This window comes from Saccopteryx leptura, chromosome 3 (assembly GCF_036850995.1).
Source record: "Saccopteryx leptura isolate mSacLep1 chromosome 3, mSacLep1_pri_phased_curated, whole genome shotgun sequence".
Taxonomy (NCBI): Eukaryota; Metazoa; Chordata; class Mammalia; order Chiroptera; family Emballonuridae; genus Saccopteryx; species Saccopteryx leptura.
The window spans coordinates 203,433,440-203,455,178 of record NC_089505.1 but is presented as its reverse complement, the minus strand read 5'-3'; the positions used below and the strand labels follow the sequence as shown (position 1 = coordinate 203,455,178).

The 21,739-nt window shown below is 39.3% G+C and overlaps 1 protein-coding gene across 1 annotated transcript in view; it reads left to right on the top strand.

Moving 5' to 3' along the window:
• DCDC2 (doublecortin domain containing 2) overlaps positions 1 to 21,739 on the top strand; it is a 264,811-nt gene that overhangs the window by 2,544 nt on the left and 240,528 nt on the right. Inside the window, exon 3 of the mRNA XM_066377153.1 lies at positions 2,389 to 2,440. Coding sequence (XP_066233250.1) covers positions 2,389 to 2,440 — 52 coding nt within the window. The remainder of the gene's footprint in view (positions 1 to 2,388; positions 2,441 to 21,739) is intronic.

The window sequence follows — 21,739 nt, the reverse complement described above, 5'->3', positions numbered from 1 at the left end:
ATCACTAAAGCTATATATCATCTGTTCTTTCATAAGTTTAAATTGAGTTCTAGTTCTGCCAGACATTTTTTTTTTTTTTTTTTTGGTGGGAAGTGAGGAATACATTTGGAGATAGTTTTTCCTCCCCTGAAACCTCCTTTAATATTGTTTGTTTCACTTGGTAGAAAAGAACTAAATGAAACTATATACTTCAGAGAAACTTAGACCTTATCACTGAAAATCAGGAGAGGTGAGACTGAGCTATGTGTTTGTTAGCTCCTTGGGCAAACCACTTGACTCAGCTGGTCAATTTCCTAATAAAGAAAAGGCACATAATCATTTCAGCCTCACAGGGTTGTGTTAAAAAGTAAATGAAAAAAAAAAAAGAGTAAATTCTATGAATGTGAATGTTTTGTAAACATGAAAATGTTACATAAATGTAAAACATCACTATGTCCTGTTCCTTTTATCATATAGTTTGTTTCCTTTTCATTATATAACTTCCCTATAAAGCAGTTTCATGGGAATGGAAATATGCTTCAGAATCTACTAACAGCTCAAAATTATATACTCACTTTAGTAATTCATATTCTCTTTTGTTTATTTGGCACTGCCAGTTCAAAAGATAAAATCAGGTACAATTTCAAACCAAAGAGAAGGTGCTCTTTGAAATTACTCTTTATATATGAGATTTGCATGGTTATTTTTGCTTTTAATTCACACACACAAAAAAAAACCCCTCACCTTGTTATAACAGTGTCTGTGGTTAGTTTTCCATACTGACAGAGAAATAGCTTATTTATTTGTGCGAAAGTAGTAGTATCTATGGTTATACTGATGGAAGCCAAGAAGATTTAAATGCTTGATATATTTGAAGCTTAGCAGTTATAAATATATATAACAAATGAATCACCTGGAAGAACAAAAGAAAGTCCAAGGGCCACATGCGGCCTCCTGAGGCCATTTATCCGGCCCCCCACCACACTTCCAGAAGGGGTACCTCTTTCATTGGTGGTCAGTGAGAGGAGCACTGTATGTGGCAGCCCTCCAATGGTCTGAGGGACAGTGAACTGGTCCCCTGTGTAAAAAGTTTGGGGACCCTTGGAAATGATGCTGGGAATGATAGCAATTGTGAAAAAGTATTTTTCAAATGAAAACGACAACTTTCTTCTTGAATTCTTTTACTCACATTTTTTCTAGTATGTTTGAAACCATAATGAAACTTTGGGTAGCTATTTAACCTGTTATAAAAAAAAGAATTCTAGAGAGTGTTATTTTCCCTGTGCATTTTTGGAAGATGATTCTACAAGATTAATCTTGTGGATCTGAGATCATTTTCCTGAAAATGACAGAACTTTTTAGTTTTTTTTTTTATGTCAGAAATCAGTCCCTGCAGATTTGCAGAAGAGCCATTTATTGCTAAACAGAGCATTTGCCCTGCCTTATGTAAGCACTGTTATGTGAGGGAAACATATGATAATTTCCAGAGGTATGGATCAACTAAAGCATTCTATCCAAAAAAGCAAACAACAATGATCTAACATAGCCAAAATTATTTCTAATATAAACTTTTTTTTTCTGGTAACTGAGCAATTATGGTAGTTGAGGTAGAGAATCTACCTATTTTCTACCTAAGGTTATAAATTAAATGTTAGATGTATACTTATTTTTATACTAGAGCATTTATTTAGTACCTTCTATGTGTGAAGCACAGTGGTACCAGATAACAGTGATGAACTGATAGCTTGAAGTTGACACAGGTATAAAATTTTTAGGTTGTGCTTATGCTAAAGTTGAAAAAGGATCACTAGTTAATATCTGTGGCATACTGTAATGGAATAATAGAGGTCTCCAAAAATTAGCTAGTCCACACATCTGTCTCAGTTGAACTAAACCATTCCGCATGGCTAAGCATTTCTCTATTATTAGAAGTTGCTCTCATAGGAAAGATTTCTGAGCCTTTCACAGTTGTGAGTTTCACAGTTGATAGTTGCTAATGCATGCTATCAGTACTTTTATTAAACCTGAAGTCTGAGTAATGGAACTGTTAAGCAGCTTTATACACAAACCACTCTTTCTGTCTAAACTGATATAAGAATGAGAGATACCATATACAGTATATATAGCAAGTAGCTAACCATTGTAAGGGAAAGTATTTCCTAGTAGAAGTATGCATTTCTAAGACTTCAGTTCATTGAAATTTAGAACAGAAAAGTATGTCAGCACAGGTTGGTGGTGCTGAAATTGCTTTGACTAGTAACTATTGATTTTAGCTTTAGGCTTAAGTATATATTTCTATGGCTTGTTTTACTATTTAACAATTTTTTAAAAACAAATTTATACAACTGACTCAAATGCAATAAAAAAAAACACTCATTATTTGCTTGTTTGTTTGTTTTTCTTTCCCAGTTACTTGGACATAGGAGAAATCAAGAGAAGACCAATGGAAGTTAATACAGAGGTAAAACAGTAACATTTTGAAGGCTCAAGTAAATAATAGTGGCAATTTTGTGCTTCTTAGGCTGTGTTTAGAGTGTTACATGATGTTCTACTCATAATAGATGATTTGTCTAATGTTTATAGATGGAACACTATCTGTTTTAAGGCAAAGACAACTTTTTCTTTGGAGCATTGTCAGAAATGAAGAGACTGAGTAATTATCCTAAACTAATATGTACTAAAATGTAGGATTAGACATTTTCTAGTTTTATGTTTTCCGGTTGAAATCCATAGAAAATTTCCCTATCAAACGGGAAGAGATTCTGAGCACCGTTATACCAGTCTTTACTCAAACTACACCCCTGTCCTTATTGTTTCTGACAGCCCTGTGTCTGAAATAGCTGTGATCACCCTGGCTGCCCCAAGGACCCTGTTGGACTTTCCATGATGTCAGGAAAACACTTCCTATTTTAACTTGCATTAAAGTTCACTGGAGCACATTAACTTGCATTAAAGTTCACTGGAGCACAATCATTAAAAGCTTGAGTGAAGATTGGAAATGAGTCTTGTGAAATATTCAGAACACTTTCTATACAGTTTCTGAACCCCTAATCACGCCCTGGTTGGCAAACTGCGGCTCGTGAGCCACATGCAGCTCTTTGGCCCCTTGAGGGTGGCTCTTCCACAAAATACCACGTGCGGGCACTACCTCGATAAAGAATGTACCTACCTATATAGTTTAAGTTTAAAAAATTTGACTCTCAAAAGAAGTTTCAATCGTTGTACTGTTGATATTTAGCTCTGTTGACTAATGAGTTTGCTGACTAGAACCCTAGTGGAATTTTCAGATATTGTGTAGGACGTATTCTTTAGTTTGTGGTTGAAATATATACTGCACACAAAAATTAAGAAATATTTTATCGCTTCATATTCATTTTGAAATATCCCCTATTTTTTGTGAGCAGTATAGATTAAAACAAAGTTTTTTTGTTTTTTTTTGTTTTTTAAGCAGCAGTTTTAAGTATCCCAGTGAAAGAGGGAAAATTATAGTTAAACCCAGACTGGGACTCTGTTCACCAGACCAGACATCCCCTTTTCCCATTTTGATTCCACATGCCATGTGCTTCCACGGCTTGTGCCCTGCCAGGGGATAAGGGGCTGATGGGAAAAGGAGGTTCTTCTCATTCGTAGTGCAGAGCCCCAGAGAGAAGCCTCAGCTCTCGCCTTTTCCTTTTACCTTGTGTTTATACCAAACAGGACCAAGTAGGTCTCTCTAGGAAAACAAAAGACAAAAAACATGTAAATAAAAATTCTAATTGTGTATATTTGAAGAATGTGAGGTTAATTTCATTACTCAAATAATTTGTGGAAAAGGTGGTAATCTCAGACAGTGTTTAAAATAGTTAATATTCTTGTAAGTTAAGTTTTCGATGTGAATCAGAGTGATTGTTAGTGAAAGTGATAAGCTTTTGAGCTTCAAATAGACAAAGGTATATGGTTTTTATGTTGTGTTTATGTTATAGCTGAAGAATGAAAGCTAGTCAATATCTGTAACAGTAGTAAAAAAAAGGACAGATTAGTGAATTAATTCTAGATATAATTTTGCTTGAAGGATATATAACTGTTTGAAGTAGAGAACCTTGCATGAAATTGGTGACTACCTGAATTTCTGCCATAGGATATGAGATATGTGACTTCCTCCCAAAGTGCAGGCATATATTTACTCTGATTCCTGTGTTCTTGGTGAAGAGATTGTGCCTGGCAAAGGGTAGCAGGTGTGCAGTAAATTTTTCAAATATAATACCTTCTTTTTTTTTTTAAAGATTATGTTTAACAATGGAAGCATTCACAGACACTAAGGTTAATGTAATTTGCTGAATGCTCTTCTACTTTGGGGTAATAGCTATTGTTTTCTCTTTACTTTGGGCCTATGTGTCAACCACAGAGACAGCTTCTGATTTATGAACATACATCTGATAGTGAAAAACCCACCCCTTATCTGCAGCTAGAAAACTGTATCTCTTCCACTTTAGGTTTTTACTGTAATCCTATCCCCTTCTCCTTTCCTCTGACTGCACAGACACTGTTGTAGCCTTTCATTTCTTCTTAGTCCTTCCCCATAAAGCCTTTCGAAGGGGAGAAAAAGAAAGAAGTAGAAGAAACTTGGAGATGCAGGGGAAATGGGAAGAGGTGGTGGGGAACTGCTGGCTCTTCAGCTCCTTCCCTCACCTGCCCCAGCCCCACGCTCCCACTAGCTGCCCCTTCCCCAGGCCCTCTCCTCTGCGCCTGCCCAAACTTGCTCCCGGTCTGGACGAGCAGTGTGTTCACTTCCCTCACTTTGCATTTTGCATTCCCAGTCCTGATGTTCCACACACAGACTCTCCTCCCAAAGCCCATCCCATGGACACATTCGGAGCCTGCTTGAGCAAGAAGAGCCTCACCTTTCATTGCCAGAAAAAGAGAATTTTGGGTTCCTGGCATCTAAAAAAAGTATGCTGAATGCATTTTCTCATAGAGATACCATTGTAACTATTGCTTTCTACAGTATTATCACTGCTGTTTTAGGTAGAGCACAAGTTAGAAAGGCTTTTGTGGGCTTCTCCGAGAACCTGTTGTATGTGTAATTCTTACTAAGGAGAAATACCTCTCTCTTTTCTACGACTTATTTTATAATCTGACTTTTAGAACTCAGTAAAATTTTAAGTTAGAGGAATATCTATATTTAAAATTTGTAAATAGACTTGATCAGTACTAGACTTCCACAAAATTTGTAGATTCTGTTTTTTTTTTCTTTTTAGGTTTTTAAAAATTTTTATTTAAGACAGTGATTTCCTCTCAATATTTGTGTCTACTGAGAAAAGATTGTATACCTTATTAAATACTATGAATGACCACTATCCTTTGGAGTAAGATAACATACTTTATTTCCAATCACAGGGAAGGGCTCACAGAATTACTTCTGAAGTGGGTTTAAAACCTAAGTCATGAATATGGAGGGTTTAGAATTGTTTCAGTACAATAGTGGCACAAACAGTGTTTATGCAAAGACTTTTTAGGACCAGGGTTGAGTAAAATTACTTATCAAAATTGGGGACATTTCTCTCAAATCTGAGGTAATTTAATACTCTGTATTTTCAGTGCCTGGGCTGCATAATAAAAGCCACAATATGGCACAGTGGATAGAGCGTTGGACTGGGATATGGAGGACCCAGGTTCGAGACTCCAAGGTCACCAGCTTGAGTGCAAGCTCATCTGGTTTGAGCAAAGCTCACCAGCTTGAACCCAAGGTCGCTGGCTTGAGCAAGGGGTTACTCGCTCTGCTGTAGCCCCATATGAGAAATCAATCAGTGAACAACTAAGGTGCTGCAACAAATAATTGATGCTTCTCATCTCTCCCATCCTGTCTGTCTGTCCCTATCTGTCCCTCTCTCTGACTCTCTGTCTCTGTCACAAGAAGAAAAACAAAGCCACCATACTCGTGTACATGATTTGGCTATCCTAACTGCCTAACACATGTTAATTCTGATGATTCGTAGAATGTGTTACTGTGGAAAGACCTTTACAGTTGGGTGGGGTTACGTAGAATGTGTGGCACCGAGTCCTAGGAGTTGTGGCTAAGTTTTCAGATGTGACAGGCAGTTTAACCCAGGAGGACTGGGAGCTGGCAGCAGTCCTTCTCCCCAGAGCACCGTCACCCACGTGAAGAATGCATGCTGGTTGCTGTTTAGACAGTTAATAATTTAGACATGCTGGTATCCACTTGCTAACCGCAGGTCACAGTAACTAGAATGTGTGTGTCACCTTGACATGTGAAGGTCTTTTGCAGGTCTTGTCATTGCTTGACTGTTCCATGAAGCTCATCATGGAAGAGACACTGAACAGATGCCAGTCATCCTCTTCATTCTCCTTATGAGTGGATCCTTAGGACAGAGAAAGGCAGGACTCTAAGGGCTTCTTCCATTGACCCAGAAGAAGCATGTGGTCTTATTTGGCCAACACTCCGGCAGCAGAAGAGGAAAGGGGTGGATAGAAGGCGACAGGAATAAGAAAAATGAAAGGGGACTCTGTGGTAGTTTGCACTGGCTCCAAAGCCAGGCAGCAACGTGTGCTCAAAGCAGACTTCCCAGTTGCCTCTCTCCATCTACTAAGGTTCAGATAAAGAGACCACCTAGAGACCTCTGCTCCTCAGTCACTCTGCATAGCTTTATTGTCATCCTGCTTCCCCTGCATCACTGGTGGTTTTACTATAGATGCTTTTCCCATCTTCTGACCTCGGCAGCATATCCCGTCTTCCCAGTCCTCTCTCTGCAGCCTCCTCTCAGCCCAGGTTCAGACCCTATTCTCTGTTTCCATGTTCCAAGCCACTCCCAGTCTCTCTCTTTCCTCTTTAACTGAAGCAGTGTGTAGGAAGCCTCTGATATGCCCTGGGGGAGGGGAGGTTTGGGGGGCACCTCCCTCTTCCTTACCAGCTTGGCCTGTGCTCCTACCTTTTTGTTTATGACTTTTGCCTCCTTTCTTCTTGTTTTTCTACCTTCTGTGCTTTGCTTCCATGTGATTGATGGCTATACCGCTTAGAGTGCAAGGCAGAGTGCTGGGAGCAAAAATGAACAAGACATGCAGAACAGACACTGCCAGAAATGTCTTGATGAAATACAGATGTATGAGTGTCTCTAGTCCCTAGGACCTCACCATAGGTGACTCAGCTGGACAGGGATTCAGTTCAGTTTGCGATAAGCTTTTATTTGAAATGATTTTGACTTGATCATGTTGTAATAAATAAAGCCATTTGTAAACTCTTGAAATGTAAGCTTTCTTCTTTTGAAATCTAGAGTTGTAGATCCACCCGTCATCCCTGGCCCAGTGGATCTTTCACCTTGTGATATTTTTAAGTATTTTGAATACAAAATCTGTTTTACTGTCTAAGAAGCCTTGGTACACATTATATGCAGAGGGGACAAGTGAGGACCTTGGTTCCAGAGCACGTATTATGTACTGGGATCTGTGCTAGGCAGCAGGCATGGAATCAGTCTTTAGTTGTTTTTTTGTTTGTTTGTTTGTTTTGTTTTTTTGATAGAGACAGACAGACAGACAGGAAGGTAGGGAGATGAGAAACATTGGTTCTTTGTTGTGGCTCCTTAGTCTCCTTAGTTGTTCATTGATTGCTTTCTCATATGTGCCTTGCCCAGGGGTCTACAGCAGAGTGAGTGACCCCTTGCTCAAGCCAGCAACCTTGGGCTCAAGCTGGTGAGCTGTGCTCAAACCAGATGAGCCTGTGCTCAAGCCGGCAACCTTGGGGTCTCGAACCTGGGTCCTCCGTGTCCTAGTCCTACACTCTATCCACTGAACCACTGCCTGGTCAGGCAGTTCTTAGTTTTTGCTCTTTTAGGGTCTAGGGGAGGAAACAGGGAAATAAACCAGCTGTTATTACCTACTACAATTGTGATGCATTACAGCTATTGCAGGGCACATGTGCTGAGCTAGAGGTGTTCTCAGATGAGTGTGAAGGTACAGATGGGACTAGGGGTGTGTGTCTGTTTGAAATATAATAGAATCTTTTATTTTTGGTCTTTTTCTATTAAAGTTTTGAGAATGTTCCTTTCTATACCTTGATTATGGGGGATTACTTAATACCTGTATGTGTGAGTGAGTCAAAGACTATCTCTGACAAAAAGAGTGAACATTGACTTGGAGGGAAGGAGGTAAAGGTCGCCTTGCTGTCTGTCAGGTTTGGAGAAAGATGCGGAGCAAGCTGGCTGCAGAGTTAGTGTAGACTCTACACTGTAGAGCAGTGATTTTCAACCTTTTTTGAGCCGTGGCACATTTTTTACATTTACAAAATCCTGGGGCACATCACCTACCAAAATGACACAAAATGACACTCTAACACAGTACATATTATACATATAGTTAATAATATAGTTTCTTAATGTATTTATACTCACTTAGTGTGAAACCTGGGCCTGTTTCGATGAACACAAAAGGGATATCCTGGCAGGAATGGTAGAAAGACACACACGAAGCTCTTCCTCAACAGTTCTCAGTCTCTCTCTGTTTTTAGTTTTTATCGCAGTCAAGCTTGAGAAGTTCAGCTCACATAGATATGTGGTTGAAAACGGCAACAATGTCAAAATAGCTTTGTTGGTCAGAATGGGGAACTCCTTGGCAACAGATAACCAAAAACTGTCCAAAGGAAGATCAGCAAACTTTAGCTTTAAAGTTAGATAACATTGTGATGCATTGTATATCACCCTCTGCGGGGGGCCTCTTTTAAAAAGAAAAAGGTCAAATAGCTATGTACACCATCAGGATAGACATAACCAGCTGAGGCTGAGGCTTCATCTAGTGGTGGCAACATTTACCTCCAGTCCTGACCAGGATTAGAAATCGGGACCATGGGGAGGAGTAGCAGCTTCAACTACTAGCCGCAGCGCAGCCACACAATGACAAGTGCATGGCAGCCCAAGCAGGGACCTTCCTGGGTGTGGATGAGAGGCAGCCTACTATTGGTCCATCGCTAGTGGTCGGGATGAATCCTAAAAGGTGATTGATCAGTGAGCTTTCCTTGTGTCTCCACTCTTCCTGTTGCTGATAGCTGGAGGGATTGTGAGGGGAATGTTTATGTTCAGATGGAGGTGGCTGGCAGCGGGTCAGATAAATAGCCTCCACGGGCCGTAGTTTGGGGACCCATGTTTAATTTCCCCACGGCACACCTGACCATGTCTCACGGCACACTAGTGTGCCGCGGCACACTGGTTGAAAAACACTGCTGTAGAAAATGCGTCCCCCATGGTCATGGCCATGCAGCAGCTGCAAGATACCCTGCTGCATGCATTCCTGCTTTCTTATTGCTGACACTCCTGGATCTGCTTTGCTCTAATCATATTTTACCAGAGATCTTTAATTGCTAAACCTGTTGACCTCACTTCATTAACTCCTAGTTAATCCCCACTTTTCCTAATCTCACCTCAAAACCTGTAATTAGTCCAGAACGGATCTCTGCTTCCCTCACTCTCCTCAGCCTCCTTCAGTGAGAACTCAAATCTTACCGAAGGTGATCTCCTCCTCCCTCTTCTTAGCATCACTCTGTGATTTCTCCCAGTGCCATGCCTGGCTGTACCAAGTCAGCAACCCTGCTTTTGTTGGACTGCAGGTTTGTTCCTGTTCCTGGTAGTCTTTAGATGGTCAGGCATTAGCATCTGCATCAAAACTGCCTGTTTGATCATAAGTCTCTTGAAGGTCTGCTAATGCTGTACTGTACCTAGTGCTAATAGGCTAGTAATCATTTTAATTGTCTAGTTTTGAATGTTCTCCATCAAGCAGTTAAAGGAGAGGTCTATTTGCCTCATGCATGCCTGATTATTCTGCATTTTGCATATGAGTGGGATGTCCAAATAACTCAACAGTAGTCATGGCCACTACCTGTTTAGATTTTGTTTCAGGGCTAAAATTAGTTGTGCTTAAACCTTTTTGTGATAAATTTATTGGCACATTAGTATGATTTGGAGCTATGTTAAATGACTGCTATTCACTCAGGGGTTATTGTGTACCTGTTTTATTCCAGGCATTGTGTGTGTCACTTGGACACCAAACACGTGGCCCTGACCTCATGGAGCTTATGCTCTTTAGTCTTCCTTGCCTGCTGTGCTTTGATTTTAACTCTGCCAACACTGATCTTTGTTGCAGAACTTGGTGTAAGGTAGACTTCTTTAAATCAAGAGCTGTATTTTGAGGGCTAAACAGTTTTTGAACTACATTATTAATAATGGGTCAGGAAATGGACTAATTTTTGAGGAGTAATAAACACCTAATTTCTGGAAAATTAGTTCCCTTTTCCCAGAGTTATAAACACCTAAACTAATTGTGACCGAAATCCACAACTACGGTTGTCCATCTCCTTATGATCAGGATAAAATTAGTTTAAACCTGCATTTACTTATTCTATTATTTTATTTAATTTTTAATTTAAACTTAGTTTAATTTTTATTTTAAACCTGTATTTAAACTTAGTTGGGATGTTCAACATTTCCCTTAAGATTTCTGTGAAATCCTTCAGGGATTATTGTCTCACACTCACCTCTTATGGACTTCTGCTTCCAAAATGGTAGTTGAGTTTCTGGACTGTCTTGTTCTCCTACAGCTTCTGTCTCTTTAAGATCCCACCAACTCAGAGGTAAAACCTTTTCACTGATATACACACAAATACCCTATTCACACAAGTTTCTGTGTGGTGAAATTTACTAGTGGTTTTCAAATGGGGTAGGTTTTATAGGTTGTATAGAAGAATCAACAACTCAAAACAATGTCAGATTTTCTCATTCTTAAAAACACCTTGGTTTTATTTATGAACCCAGTTTCCAGCTTTTGGCCTGTTTCTTGGCCTTCTCTCTCTTTTTCTCCTCCCATACAGCACTTCTCTGCTCCCCCCTCCCAGCCCAAGTTCCTATTGATTTCTAATACAGACAATTGAGAGCTTTATTTTGTTAACTTGAATCTTCCTACTCTTTATTCTCAGGGTTAGCAGAAGAGGCTAAATTTTACCGCTTTACTCACATTTATATTTAAATATGCCACTCATACGCACAGTGATAGGCAAGGAGAGAGAACAGAAGGTCATGCTCGACTTCCTCCAAGTGACCCATCTGTGGGTGAGTGTGTTATATGTAGTTCTGAGGAGTGCTGCCTTACAGAACAAATTAAAATTGAAATCAGAAGTCAGACCCTAATAAATGCATCCTCAAAGAGTGGAAATCTCCTTGTTGGATAAACTGTCATACTGAATCCTCCTGAATCCTCCCACTCATTTTAGATGTTCATTTGTGGAGAATTTGGATAAACATTGTTTCTTCTTAGTGGATTGGAACACTGCAGGGATACATTGGAGAGGGGAGGAGAGAGGAAGAGAGTTTTTGAAACCCTCAATACTTTGCTTTGTTTGAAAAGTTTGTGGGGGCATGGGTTATACTTCGGGTGGTTGCTCCAGTGAATGTCTATAAGGTTTTGAATATCAGTATTAAAAACTTCACATTTCAGTTTAATCATTAGGCAGAATCTCTAATGAAACATACTATGAGATATGTTACTTAAAGGCTTTTGGTTGGGAATGGGATTCTAGACATTAAATTGGGTGTTAATTATTAACCATATTGTAGAAAGGCATGGGACTATGTGGTTTAACTCACTAATCTTTAGCCTGGGAATTCTGGGTTCAAAAGGGGAACTACTAAACAGTTAAACACCAAAATATTTCTTTCTTGAACTTGGGAGAAGATTTCAGATTATATTCGTCAGGTTTTCTAATGTATTAAAAAATCAAAGAAAATAAAACCCCCTTTTGTGAGTTCTTTCAACAATAATTGAAGCCTCTTCCCAACTTCTTTTATTTTATACCTTTCTCCACCTCTCCAATGTAACTGCTAAACAAGAAGTGTTCTTTCAGGGAGCCAGTTCACATCAGTGGTCATGGCGATCCAAGTTGAGTATGGCCTTGCTGAGGCTCTATGAAGACAGAGTTTTCTATTAAAGAGACAACTGGCTACATTTCAGTTTTCTTTCACACTTTTTTCTTTTGCATTTTCTTGGTATTGAACTGATGTGTGTGTGTTTCTGTGTGATGTTTGAATAAGAATGAAAAAGAGGTGTTCACATCAACCTAGAAAATATTGGTCTAATGAAAAATACCCATTAATAACCGCAGTTAGCACTGATAAAAAGCTAAAAGTTTGGTGATTTTAGTTTGTCCGTTAACATGTATTATGGTGGTGATTTCAAATATCTTGCATTCTCCCTACTTGACATTTAGACATGATTTTAGGAAATTGAATGTAAAATTGGTGGGCATGCAAATTAGAACATTATAATTTTTTATTTATAGTAAAAGTTGTTCTAAACAAACATATACATTTAATAAACATTTAGTAAATAATTATCAACCTTTTCAGAAAAAAATAGAAAAAGTATCTAATAAAATAGTTAAATGTTAGCTAAATGTCTATGCTTAAAAATGCTACTTAATTAAAATATCAAACTATACTCAATGAGAAATTTCAGTTAAGTCCCTCTTAGAATAGGTCCTTTTGACCACTCCAACAGCAGCCCCTACTGAACAGAGAAGAACTTTTTGTTCTTACACTGCAGAAGATTCAGAAACATAGAAGATAAAATTTTAGGAATATGTAGTATGCTTTGAAGTTCTTCCAAGGTTTACCAAGCTTTTGATTGATGGATACTTGTGCTCCTACTTACTAGAAAATTACTACTTCTGTTCCCACTTTAGAATAATTGTTAGAAGGAGCTTATTGAATTCTCTGGTTAAGTCAAAGATTCCAGAATAGTGACTATTTCCATATGTAGGAATAATAGCAAAACATGACTACATAAATAGCAAGGAAAACAAATTATACTCATTTACTGAGCGTTGCTCATTTATGATTTCATATTTTATAATGGATATTTATGATATTAAGAGCCTGTTTGATGGATTCTAGCCATCAAGATGTAAAAAGACACTGACCATGTGCCAATCAGACATTACAACAAGGTAATTGTAGGAGAAGAACCCTGAAAAATGTTTTTAAAGAAAAGTTACAAGAAAAAGAATACAATGATTGAAAAATAATGCCAGAGGTTGTTAGCCCAGGGGAAGAAAAGAATTTATTTGGACCTAATTAATAATTGGCTTCAATATTGACAAAGAATATGGTGACTAGTTCTTCTCCATCACTGCTGGATACTGCAAAGGCAACAAAATTAAGCCGTGGTTTGAAGGTTGAAGAATTTAAGTCGCCTGACCTGTGGTGGTGCAGTGGATAAAGCATCAACCTGGAAACGCTAAGGTTGCTGGTTCAAAACCCTGGGCTTGCCTGGTCAAGGCACATATGGGAGTTGATGCTTCCTGCTCCTCCCCCCTTCTCTCTCTCTCTCTCTCTCTCTGTCCCCTCTCTATAATGAATAAATAAAATATTAATAAAAAAAAAGAATTTAAGTCAAATTGAAAGAAATAAAACTTTAAACCAGTGAAGACTACAAACACTCACTGAAAGAAAGTGTCATATCTTCTTTCTATATATTTTAAAATATAAATACATTCTTCTGATTCGCATAATTCAGTTGTATACCAAGGTGGTGAGATGAATTGAGATTGACTTGACTTACAAAATATCCTCTAATCTGAGGTTTTGTGGGTTTGATTGCTGTCAGAAGCTTCCATGGAAGCCCCAAAGGTCCACTGCCCAGATTGCCGTGCAGGAAGCTGTGTGAGGGAGAGAACTGGGGAGTGACTGGCAGCAGTCCATGATGGTCCCTTCTGTTGTGATTTCTCAAGTTTCAGAGAGTTCCTCAATGCCAGTAATAAGCATGTGCTGCAATTTGCTGGAAATCCTAGTCAGAATATTAAAAAAAAAATTGAAGCAACTCCATTAAAACAAAGGGTTTGGAGACAATTCTTGCTTTGGAGTGTGTTTTTGTATTTAGAACTGAAGGTAACTTTGCATTCTCTACAGATACAGCAACCATTGAGATGTTTCATTTTTTTCTCCACACATTGTACACCCAGAAAAGAAAAGCCAAGAGAGGGATGTGTTAACGGAATAAGAGAAGTGAAACTCAGAGGAATCAGTAATAAGAAATAAGTGTGTGAATTCATCTGTGACAATGCATTGATTTTTCATTAGAATATAGAAACTTGTCAGTTTAGGCAGTTTAAATTTTATTTCTCTCTAATGTAGAACAAATTCTCTGTGTGTTTGTGTTTGCTCTTTACATTTCTAACTTTGTTTCAAAGATCCAAAGTAGCACAGAGCAGCATCAAATCCTTGGGCTCTTTTTCTGGTGGAGTAGCCTTGTGTGAACACTGTGCAGTGAAGCTGAGGACTTGGGCTAGACCCCGTGGGACTCAGTCTCTGTCCCCAGACTGTCCCCCATCATCCAGCTGTCATTTCAGCTGTGGTGTTGGTTAAGGCATGGCCAAGAGTGTATGTGAAATTCAGCTTTCACCTATCACCATACTGGAAAAACATATTGGAAAATCTTATCTTTATGTGTAAAATAATACATATTTCAGTGTACTTCAAAATGGATGGATGGAGGCATTATTTTTTCCCCGAAGTCAGAAACGGGGAGGCAGTCAGACAGACTCCCGCAATGCGCCCGACCGGGATCCACCCGGCACGCCCACCAGAGGGCGATGCTTCGCCCATTTGGGGCTTTGCTCTGTCGCAACCAGAGCCACTCTAGTGCCTGAGGCAGAAGCCACAGAGCTATCCTCAGCACCGGGCCAACTTTGCTCCAATGGAGCCTCGGCTGCGGGAGGGGAAGAGAGAGACAGAGAGGAAGGAGAGGGGGAGGGGTGGAGAAGCAGATGGGCGTTTCTCCTGTGTGCCCTGGCCAGGAATCGAACCCGGGACTCCTGCACGCCAGGCCGACACTCTACCACTGAACCAACCGGCCAGGGCCTGGAGGCATTTTTTTAAGGTAGAGCTATTTATTTGCCTTTGGTTGATTTCAGCATGATGTACAAAGGTGGTGTGCCTTCGTGTTTAGCTTGGTCAACAGTGAAAATCCTCATTTGTCATTGTGAAAGACACCTTTTTAAGCAGCCAGCCAGATCAAGTCCAGATGTCATCCATGATTACATAGTTTGGATGTTTGGTTTGTTGAAATAAGGTTGATTTCAGCCCACCTGTTAGCTGGGGGCAAAACTAAATGGTGAGGGATTGTGGGAAAGAGGAAATTAAATTGACTTGGTATATTTGCAGTGACTAATGTTTAACCTAGAACATTTGTCTCTAGGAAATTCTAAAGGCAGTCAATCTGTGCTGCTTTGTGTGTGTTTTCTCATCTTCTAACAGAAAGTATTTTTGAGTTTTAAAGATTTATGGACCTCCATGGCCATCTTTGCTAGTTCAGATTATACTACTTAATACATAGAAATTGTTATAAAACAAGTCATCTACTATTACCCAAGTTCCATTTTAAATTATGTGCTAATTGATAACACTCTACATTCACAGCCTGTTTTCTTAGACGTGAATAAATAACTCATTTGCCAGTACTATCAGTTTTCCATTAGCTAGTATAGCATTTTTCACATCAGGTTTTCAAAAGCTGGATTAAACAGATTTGAAATATCAATTTTTAAATTATATATATTATGTATATATATATTAAATTATATATATATTATGGCAAAGAGAGTATGGCCATTTGAGTATGGCTTTTGCAAATGTATAGCTTGTTTCTAATGAATGTTTCACTAGCTGATATTTAATTTAGTCAAGTGGTATATGGAAATTGGATTAAATTACCTTTCTCCCAGCTGGTACTTCCCTATTCAGATTGCTGTTCCCTTGTCTTATTCTGTTCCAGTGATTTTATCAATAACATTGATTGACTTTGTCTGGCTTTTCTCGCCTACTAGTCAGTCTAGACACATACATGGATATGTATATAATGCAATGTGGGCAATGTGATTTGTTGCTGGAAATTTGCAGCATTTTTACTTAATGATTCATATTTTTTCATAAAATCTTTCCCTTTACCATTTCCCTAATTCACTTGCTTATATTTATCCATGTTCAAATTATTATAACTCTCCATCTGTTTAGGAATTCAATTGCTTTTGCTCTGTATACTACAGTACAAGTTAGTGGAGTCCTGTGCATCAAATTTGATGTCAGGAGGACCTGTGTAATGCTTATTAAAAAAGTATTCATTCCCAGAAAGACAATCTTGGTTAGACTTGTTCATTTTAACCTGCAGCAGTGTTAGTTTAGTTGTGTGTCCTGAACACCACATAATCAGTCTGTATTATAAAATCCTAATGGCAGCCTTCCAATGATCCTAATGGATTATGGAAGATGACTTTGTTTGCATTGTCTTGGGAAGGGGAGTCTGGAGATGAATTGCTCTAGGCCTCCTTGTGAGTGTTTAGATTTGGAGCTCAGAGGAATGACACTAATCACAAATTTATGGCTCTTACTTTTTGTTAGTAAAAAAGTAATATCATAAATTCTTTTTGAGTACCTACTTATGTTTGAGGCATCATACTAATTAGATTTACAGTGGTGAGGAAGCCAGACAAAGTCACAGCCTTCACGAAGCTTGTTGTCTAGTGGAGAGGACACATCAGCCAACAAGCATCATCATGAAGCATGCTGTTGTGGGAGAGCACAGAGGTACAGGGTGCTAGGGGCACTACCTCAAACAGAGGACTCATCACAGGCTTCCTGGTAAAAATGACACTTAAGTTAAGATTCAGAGGGGATGAGTAGATGTCAGCCAGGACAACACAGGGATCAAGAGTAAGCTGACCGACCAGGGTGAAAGTTGTTTTTTGATAATAGTGATAGTCAGAAATAGTTGAAGTGTTAAATGAACATCAACCCAACCTAAATGTTAGAAGATGTACAAAACCAGAACTCAATGTGAATATGTGTGTATATGTGTGTGGGTGGTTGGTAGTTTTCTAGACATTTTACAAAGATTGTCTAATTTAATCCTCACTGCAACCTTATGAAGTAGGGATGGTTATTCCCATTTTTTGGAGGAGAAAGTTGGGGACTAAGACATGGTCTTGCAGAGCTCACAGTCAAGAGGGACTGTAGCTTACATGTGTATGTTAGTGTCAAGGAAAGCATTTTCAACTAAGTTAATAGAATTAAATAAAGTTGATTATTTAGTGTCTTTTTTATTTTATTTATTTATTTATTTATTTATTTATTATTTATAAAAACAGAGAGAGAGAGTCAGAGAAAGGGATAGATAGGGACAGACAGACAGGAATGGAGAGAGATGAGAAGCATCAACCATCAGTTTTTCCTTGCAACACCTTAGTTGTTCATTGATTGCTTTCTCATATGAGCCCTGACCGTGGGGCTACAGCAGACCAAGTAACCCTTTGCTCAAGCCAGTGACCTTGGGTTCAAGCTGGTAGCTTTGCTCAAACCAGATGAGCCCACACTCAAGCTGGAGACCTTGGGGTCTGGAACCTGGGTCCTCCGCATCTTAGTCTGACACTCTATCCACTGCACCACCGCCTGGTCAGGCTCTTTTTGTTTTTAAAGGCCGTTTCAGGATGAAGGGATTTATTTATTATACTTTGATTTGATGATGATGAGAAGGAGAGTATATATAAAAAGACTAAAAATTAGGAAGTGAACCCAGAAAAGGGGCACAATTTTCTTTCAGTTTTCTTGATTTCCTTCTTTAATAAGTCATCAATCACAAAATCTTGCCTAGAGTTCTTTTAGTTGTATTATTTTTCCTCCCTCCCTCCCTCCCTCCCTCCCTCCCTCCCTCCCTCCCTCCCTCCCTCCCTCCCTCCCTCCCTCCTCCTTCCTTCCTTCCTTCCTTCCTTCCTTCCTTCCTTCCTTCCTTCCTTCCTTCCTTCCTTCCTCTCTTTCTCTTTTTCTTTCTATATTTTTAGCTTTGGTACTGTTCCCTTTGGGACAGGTTATTTATGATAAATGTTTCTAATACAGCACTTGAAAGGGTTTTGTTATATCTGCTTATAAAAGGGCTTCCACAGGAAACCAAAAATATTTTTGCATAGAAATTTACTAGAGAGTGTGAAAAGATTAGAGAAAAAGTTATCGAGCCAAGAACCATGATTGATTATTTTTTATTTTATGTTTACTTTTGAAGGACCATTTGGTTTCTTTAGTTATTCTTTTTTATTTATTTATTTATTTTTTACAGAGACAGAGAGAGAGTCAGAGAGAGGGATGGACAGGGACAGACAGACAGGAATGGAGAGATGAGAAGCATCAATCATTAGTTTTTTATTGCGTGTTGCAATACCTTAGTTGTTCATTGATTGCTTTCTCATATGTGCCTTGACCGCGGGCCTTCAGCAGACCGAGTAACCCCTTGTTAGACCCAGCGACCTTGGGTTCAAGCTGGTAAGCTTTTGCTCAAACCAGATGAGCCCGCGCTCAAGCTGGCGACCTTGGGGTCTTGAACCTGGGTCCTCTGCATCCCAGTCTGACGCTCTATCCACTGCGCCCCTGCCTGGTCAGGCTAGTTATTCTTTTATATATATTTAGTGAGAGGATGGAGAGGTAGAGACAGGCTCCCACATGCACCCCAACTGGGGTCCACCTGGCACGCCCACTGGTGGCAATGCTCTGCCCATCTGGGGCCCTTGCTTTGTAACAAATGGAGCCATTCTAGTGCCTAAGACAGGAGCCCTGGAGCCATCCTCAGTGCCCAGGGCCAACTTGCTCTAATTAAGCCATAGCTGCAGGAGGGGGGGAGATGAGAGAAAGAGATAGAGAGACAGAAGCGAAAGGAGGAGGGGTGGAGAATGCTTCTCCTGTGTGCACTGACCAGGAATCGAGCCCAAGACATCCACACGCCAGGTCAGTGCTCTACCGCTGAGCCAACTGGCCAGGGCCTTTTTAGTTATTCTGACTAGATGTTTTGAGTAGCATATACCAAGTAACCAAGCAATCATAGCAACTTGCAGAGTTGGAGGAAGGGAATGTGGAAGGCATTAGGTGTTGGAGACAAAACATTTTTTCACCAAGATCAGTTGAATGTCAGTTGATCAGTATGGGCCTCACTTCTTCATCTCAAATGTGGAAATAATAATACATTTTTAAAATAAGTTGTGAAGGTTAGAAATACAGAGAAATATACTAAGCCCCTAGCATTATGCCTGATGTATACTTAGAACTCAATAAATGGAATTATTATACATTGCTGCTAAGAACCATGTGATTTGAGTGGCTGGTAAGTGAAATAAAACATCATATTGAATGCTTTAGTAGACTTTGGTCATGTAGTTGAACGTTTCAGCACTTATTCAACTATAAAACCCTCTGTAGATTCTAGGTGATGCTTATCACTCCTTCTCACTGGAGTGACCATAGAGTAGATGTTTGATAAATGGTTGGGGTTATTCTCATAGAAATACACACAAAAAAAGGAAATACAGCCTGACCAGACCATGGTGCAGTGGATAGAGCATTGGACTGGGATGCCGAGTACCCAGGTTCAAAATCCTTACATTGCCAGCTTGAGTGTGGGCTCATCTGGCTTGAGTATAGGGTTGCTGGCTTGAGCATGGGATCATAGACTTGCCCTCTTGGTTGCTGGCTTGAGCCCAAAGACCTCTGGATCGAAGCTCAAGGTCACTGGCTTGAGCAAGGGGTCACTCACTCTGCTGGAGCCACCCCTGCCTGGTCAAGACACATAAGAGAAAGCAGTCAATGAACAACTAAGGAACTATAATGAAGAATTGATGTTTCTCTTCTCTCTCCCTTCCTGCCTTTCCATCCCCATCTATTCCTCTCTCTGTCTCTTTCTCTCTCTCGCTCACTAAAAAAAAAAAAAAAAAAGAACTACATTAGTAAATAAAATAACACACAATAAACTTCTATGTGTGACTGAATCTTGGAGCCATTCTTCAAATATTGAGTGTTTATATAATTTCACAAAGATTGAGATATATATAGAGAAAAAAATATACAAGTGGATTGGCTAGTGTATTTTCTGTAATCAAAACAAAATATCTGTCTTATTTTAGCAAAAAAGGGATTTTTAAAAATATCTTGGCTATCCTTTAAAAGCTCTGATAGATCAGGAGAACTCAGATCAGAATGTGAACAGTTAGAAGGGAGCTGAGGCAGCTACAACCCAGGCCACATTGTGTCCTTAAGGATAGTACAGCCACTTCAGTCAAACACTGAAGACATTTGGCTTCTCAGACCATTGCCCCAGACTTTTCACAGTGGATGCTGCAAGCACTACCCGTAGAAATTGGACTTTGTTGCTACTGAGGGCACCACTTTTATTTTTTCTGCTTTGTTGTATTACTAGGGTTGGTGTAAAAGCCCTGAGTAGGACTATTGGGTCAGGCAGAAATCATGTTCTGAAGGCTTACCTGCAATAGGGCTAATAAAGTGACCATTGGCCTTTTTACCCTCTGTCTGTGGTGGTGGGATCCGCTTCCCTCCAAGTTTCTGGTGGTGGGAACTCTATTCACGTGGAAAATATGTTAAGATGCTAGAATGCAAAAATAAGACAAACATTAACTACACTTCCCTTGATGGTCCAACATTAGCATATATCTTTTGTTTCTGCCAAAATCAATGCTAATATTTCTCATACCTCTGAAAACATACTGGTCTTCTTCTAAAGGAGGAATCCACATTCTCCTTAGTTACTGCATCCTCTTTCAAGTCAGGATCTCTGGCAGATGTCTGCTTTTTCTAGTTCTTCTGTTGTCTCATATCAATATTGTGCAACTTATATCTTAAACTGTAAAAGTAACTATTATTACCTTGTGTAAGTTGGTGGGGTAAAGAGAGAGGGGAAAAGGATGTTAGTTATAGACACAATCTCTAATATTTACATGACACCACAAGAAAGGAAGTAAGGGTCGTGAGACTGGAGATGGTATTCATAACTTTTTTTTCTACCATGTTTTCATCTTCCCTTCTTGCCTTTAATTAGTACTTCATCTGCTAAGGATTCTGAAATGGGTGGGGTGGCCCAAATGTTTATTCTGGATGGATCTGAGCTCTTAGTAGTGTTCTCTATATAGTCTTGCTGATGTTTGCCATTAATTTTGATTACATAATACATAAAAAGAGAAACAATACCTACAGTTTTTAGAACAATGGAATTGATGTCTGTACTGCATTCAGTTTCAGGAATAGAGCAGAACAAATACAGTTAGAGCCCCCATGTCTCTCCCGAGTCTTACTTCCTGCTTATTCTCATCATGGAAACACAGTCTTGAATTCTGTATTTATCATTTTGTTTTTAAAATAATTTTGCACCATAATCCTAAACAATATACAGCTCTATGTATTCTATTACTGTGTGCTTTTTATGTTTTGTGATATTTGTCCATGTTGTGGGGAGCTATATTCTTTCATTCTTGTAACCCTGCATTCCACTTTATACATATTACACTATTTATTCATTCTTTAATTAATAACATTTGGATGATTTTTTTGAGAGAGAGAGAGAAGAAGGGAGAGAGAGGGCAATAGCATCAACTCATAGTTCCTTTCACTTGTGTTGTACATTGATTACTTTTTGTATGTGCCTTGAACAGGACTGAGACAGCGACCCCTTGCTCAAGCCAACAACCTTGGGCTTTTCATGCTAGTGACCTTTGGGTTCAAGCTAGGGAGATTTGGGATCATGTAGACTATTCATTCCCCCACTCAAGCCAGCAACTCAGCGCTGACAAGCCCATGCTCAGAGCCAGTGACCTCAGGGCTTTGAGTTGAAGACCTCAGCATTCCAGGTTGATGCTTTATCCACTGCACCACCACCATTTAGGCTTTTAAAAATAATTTCAAAAAATTTA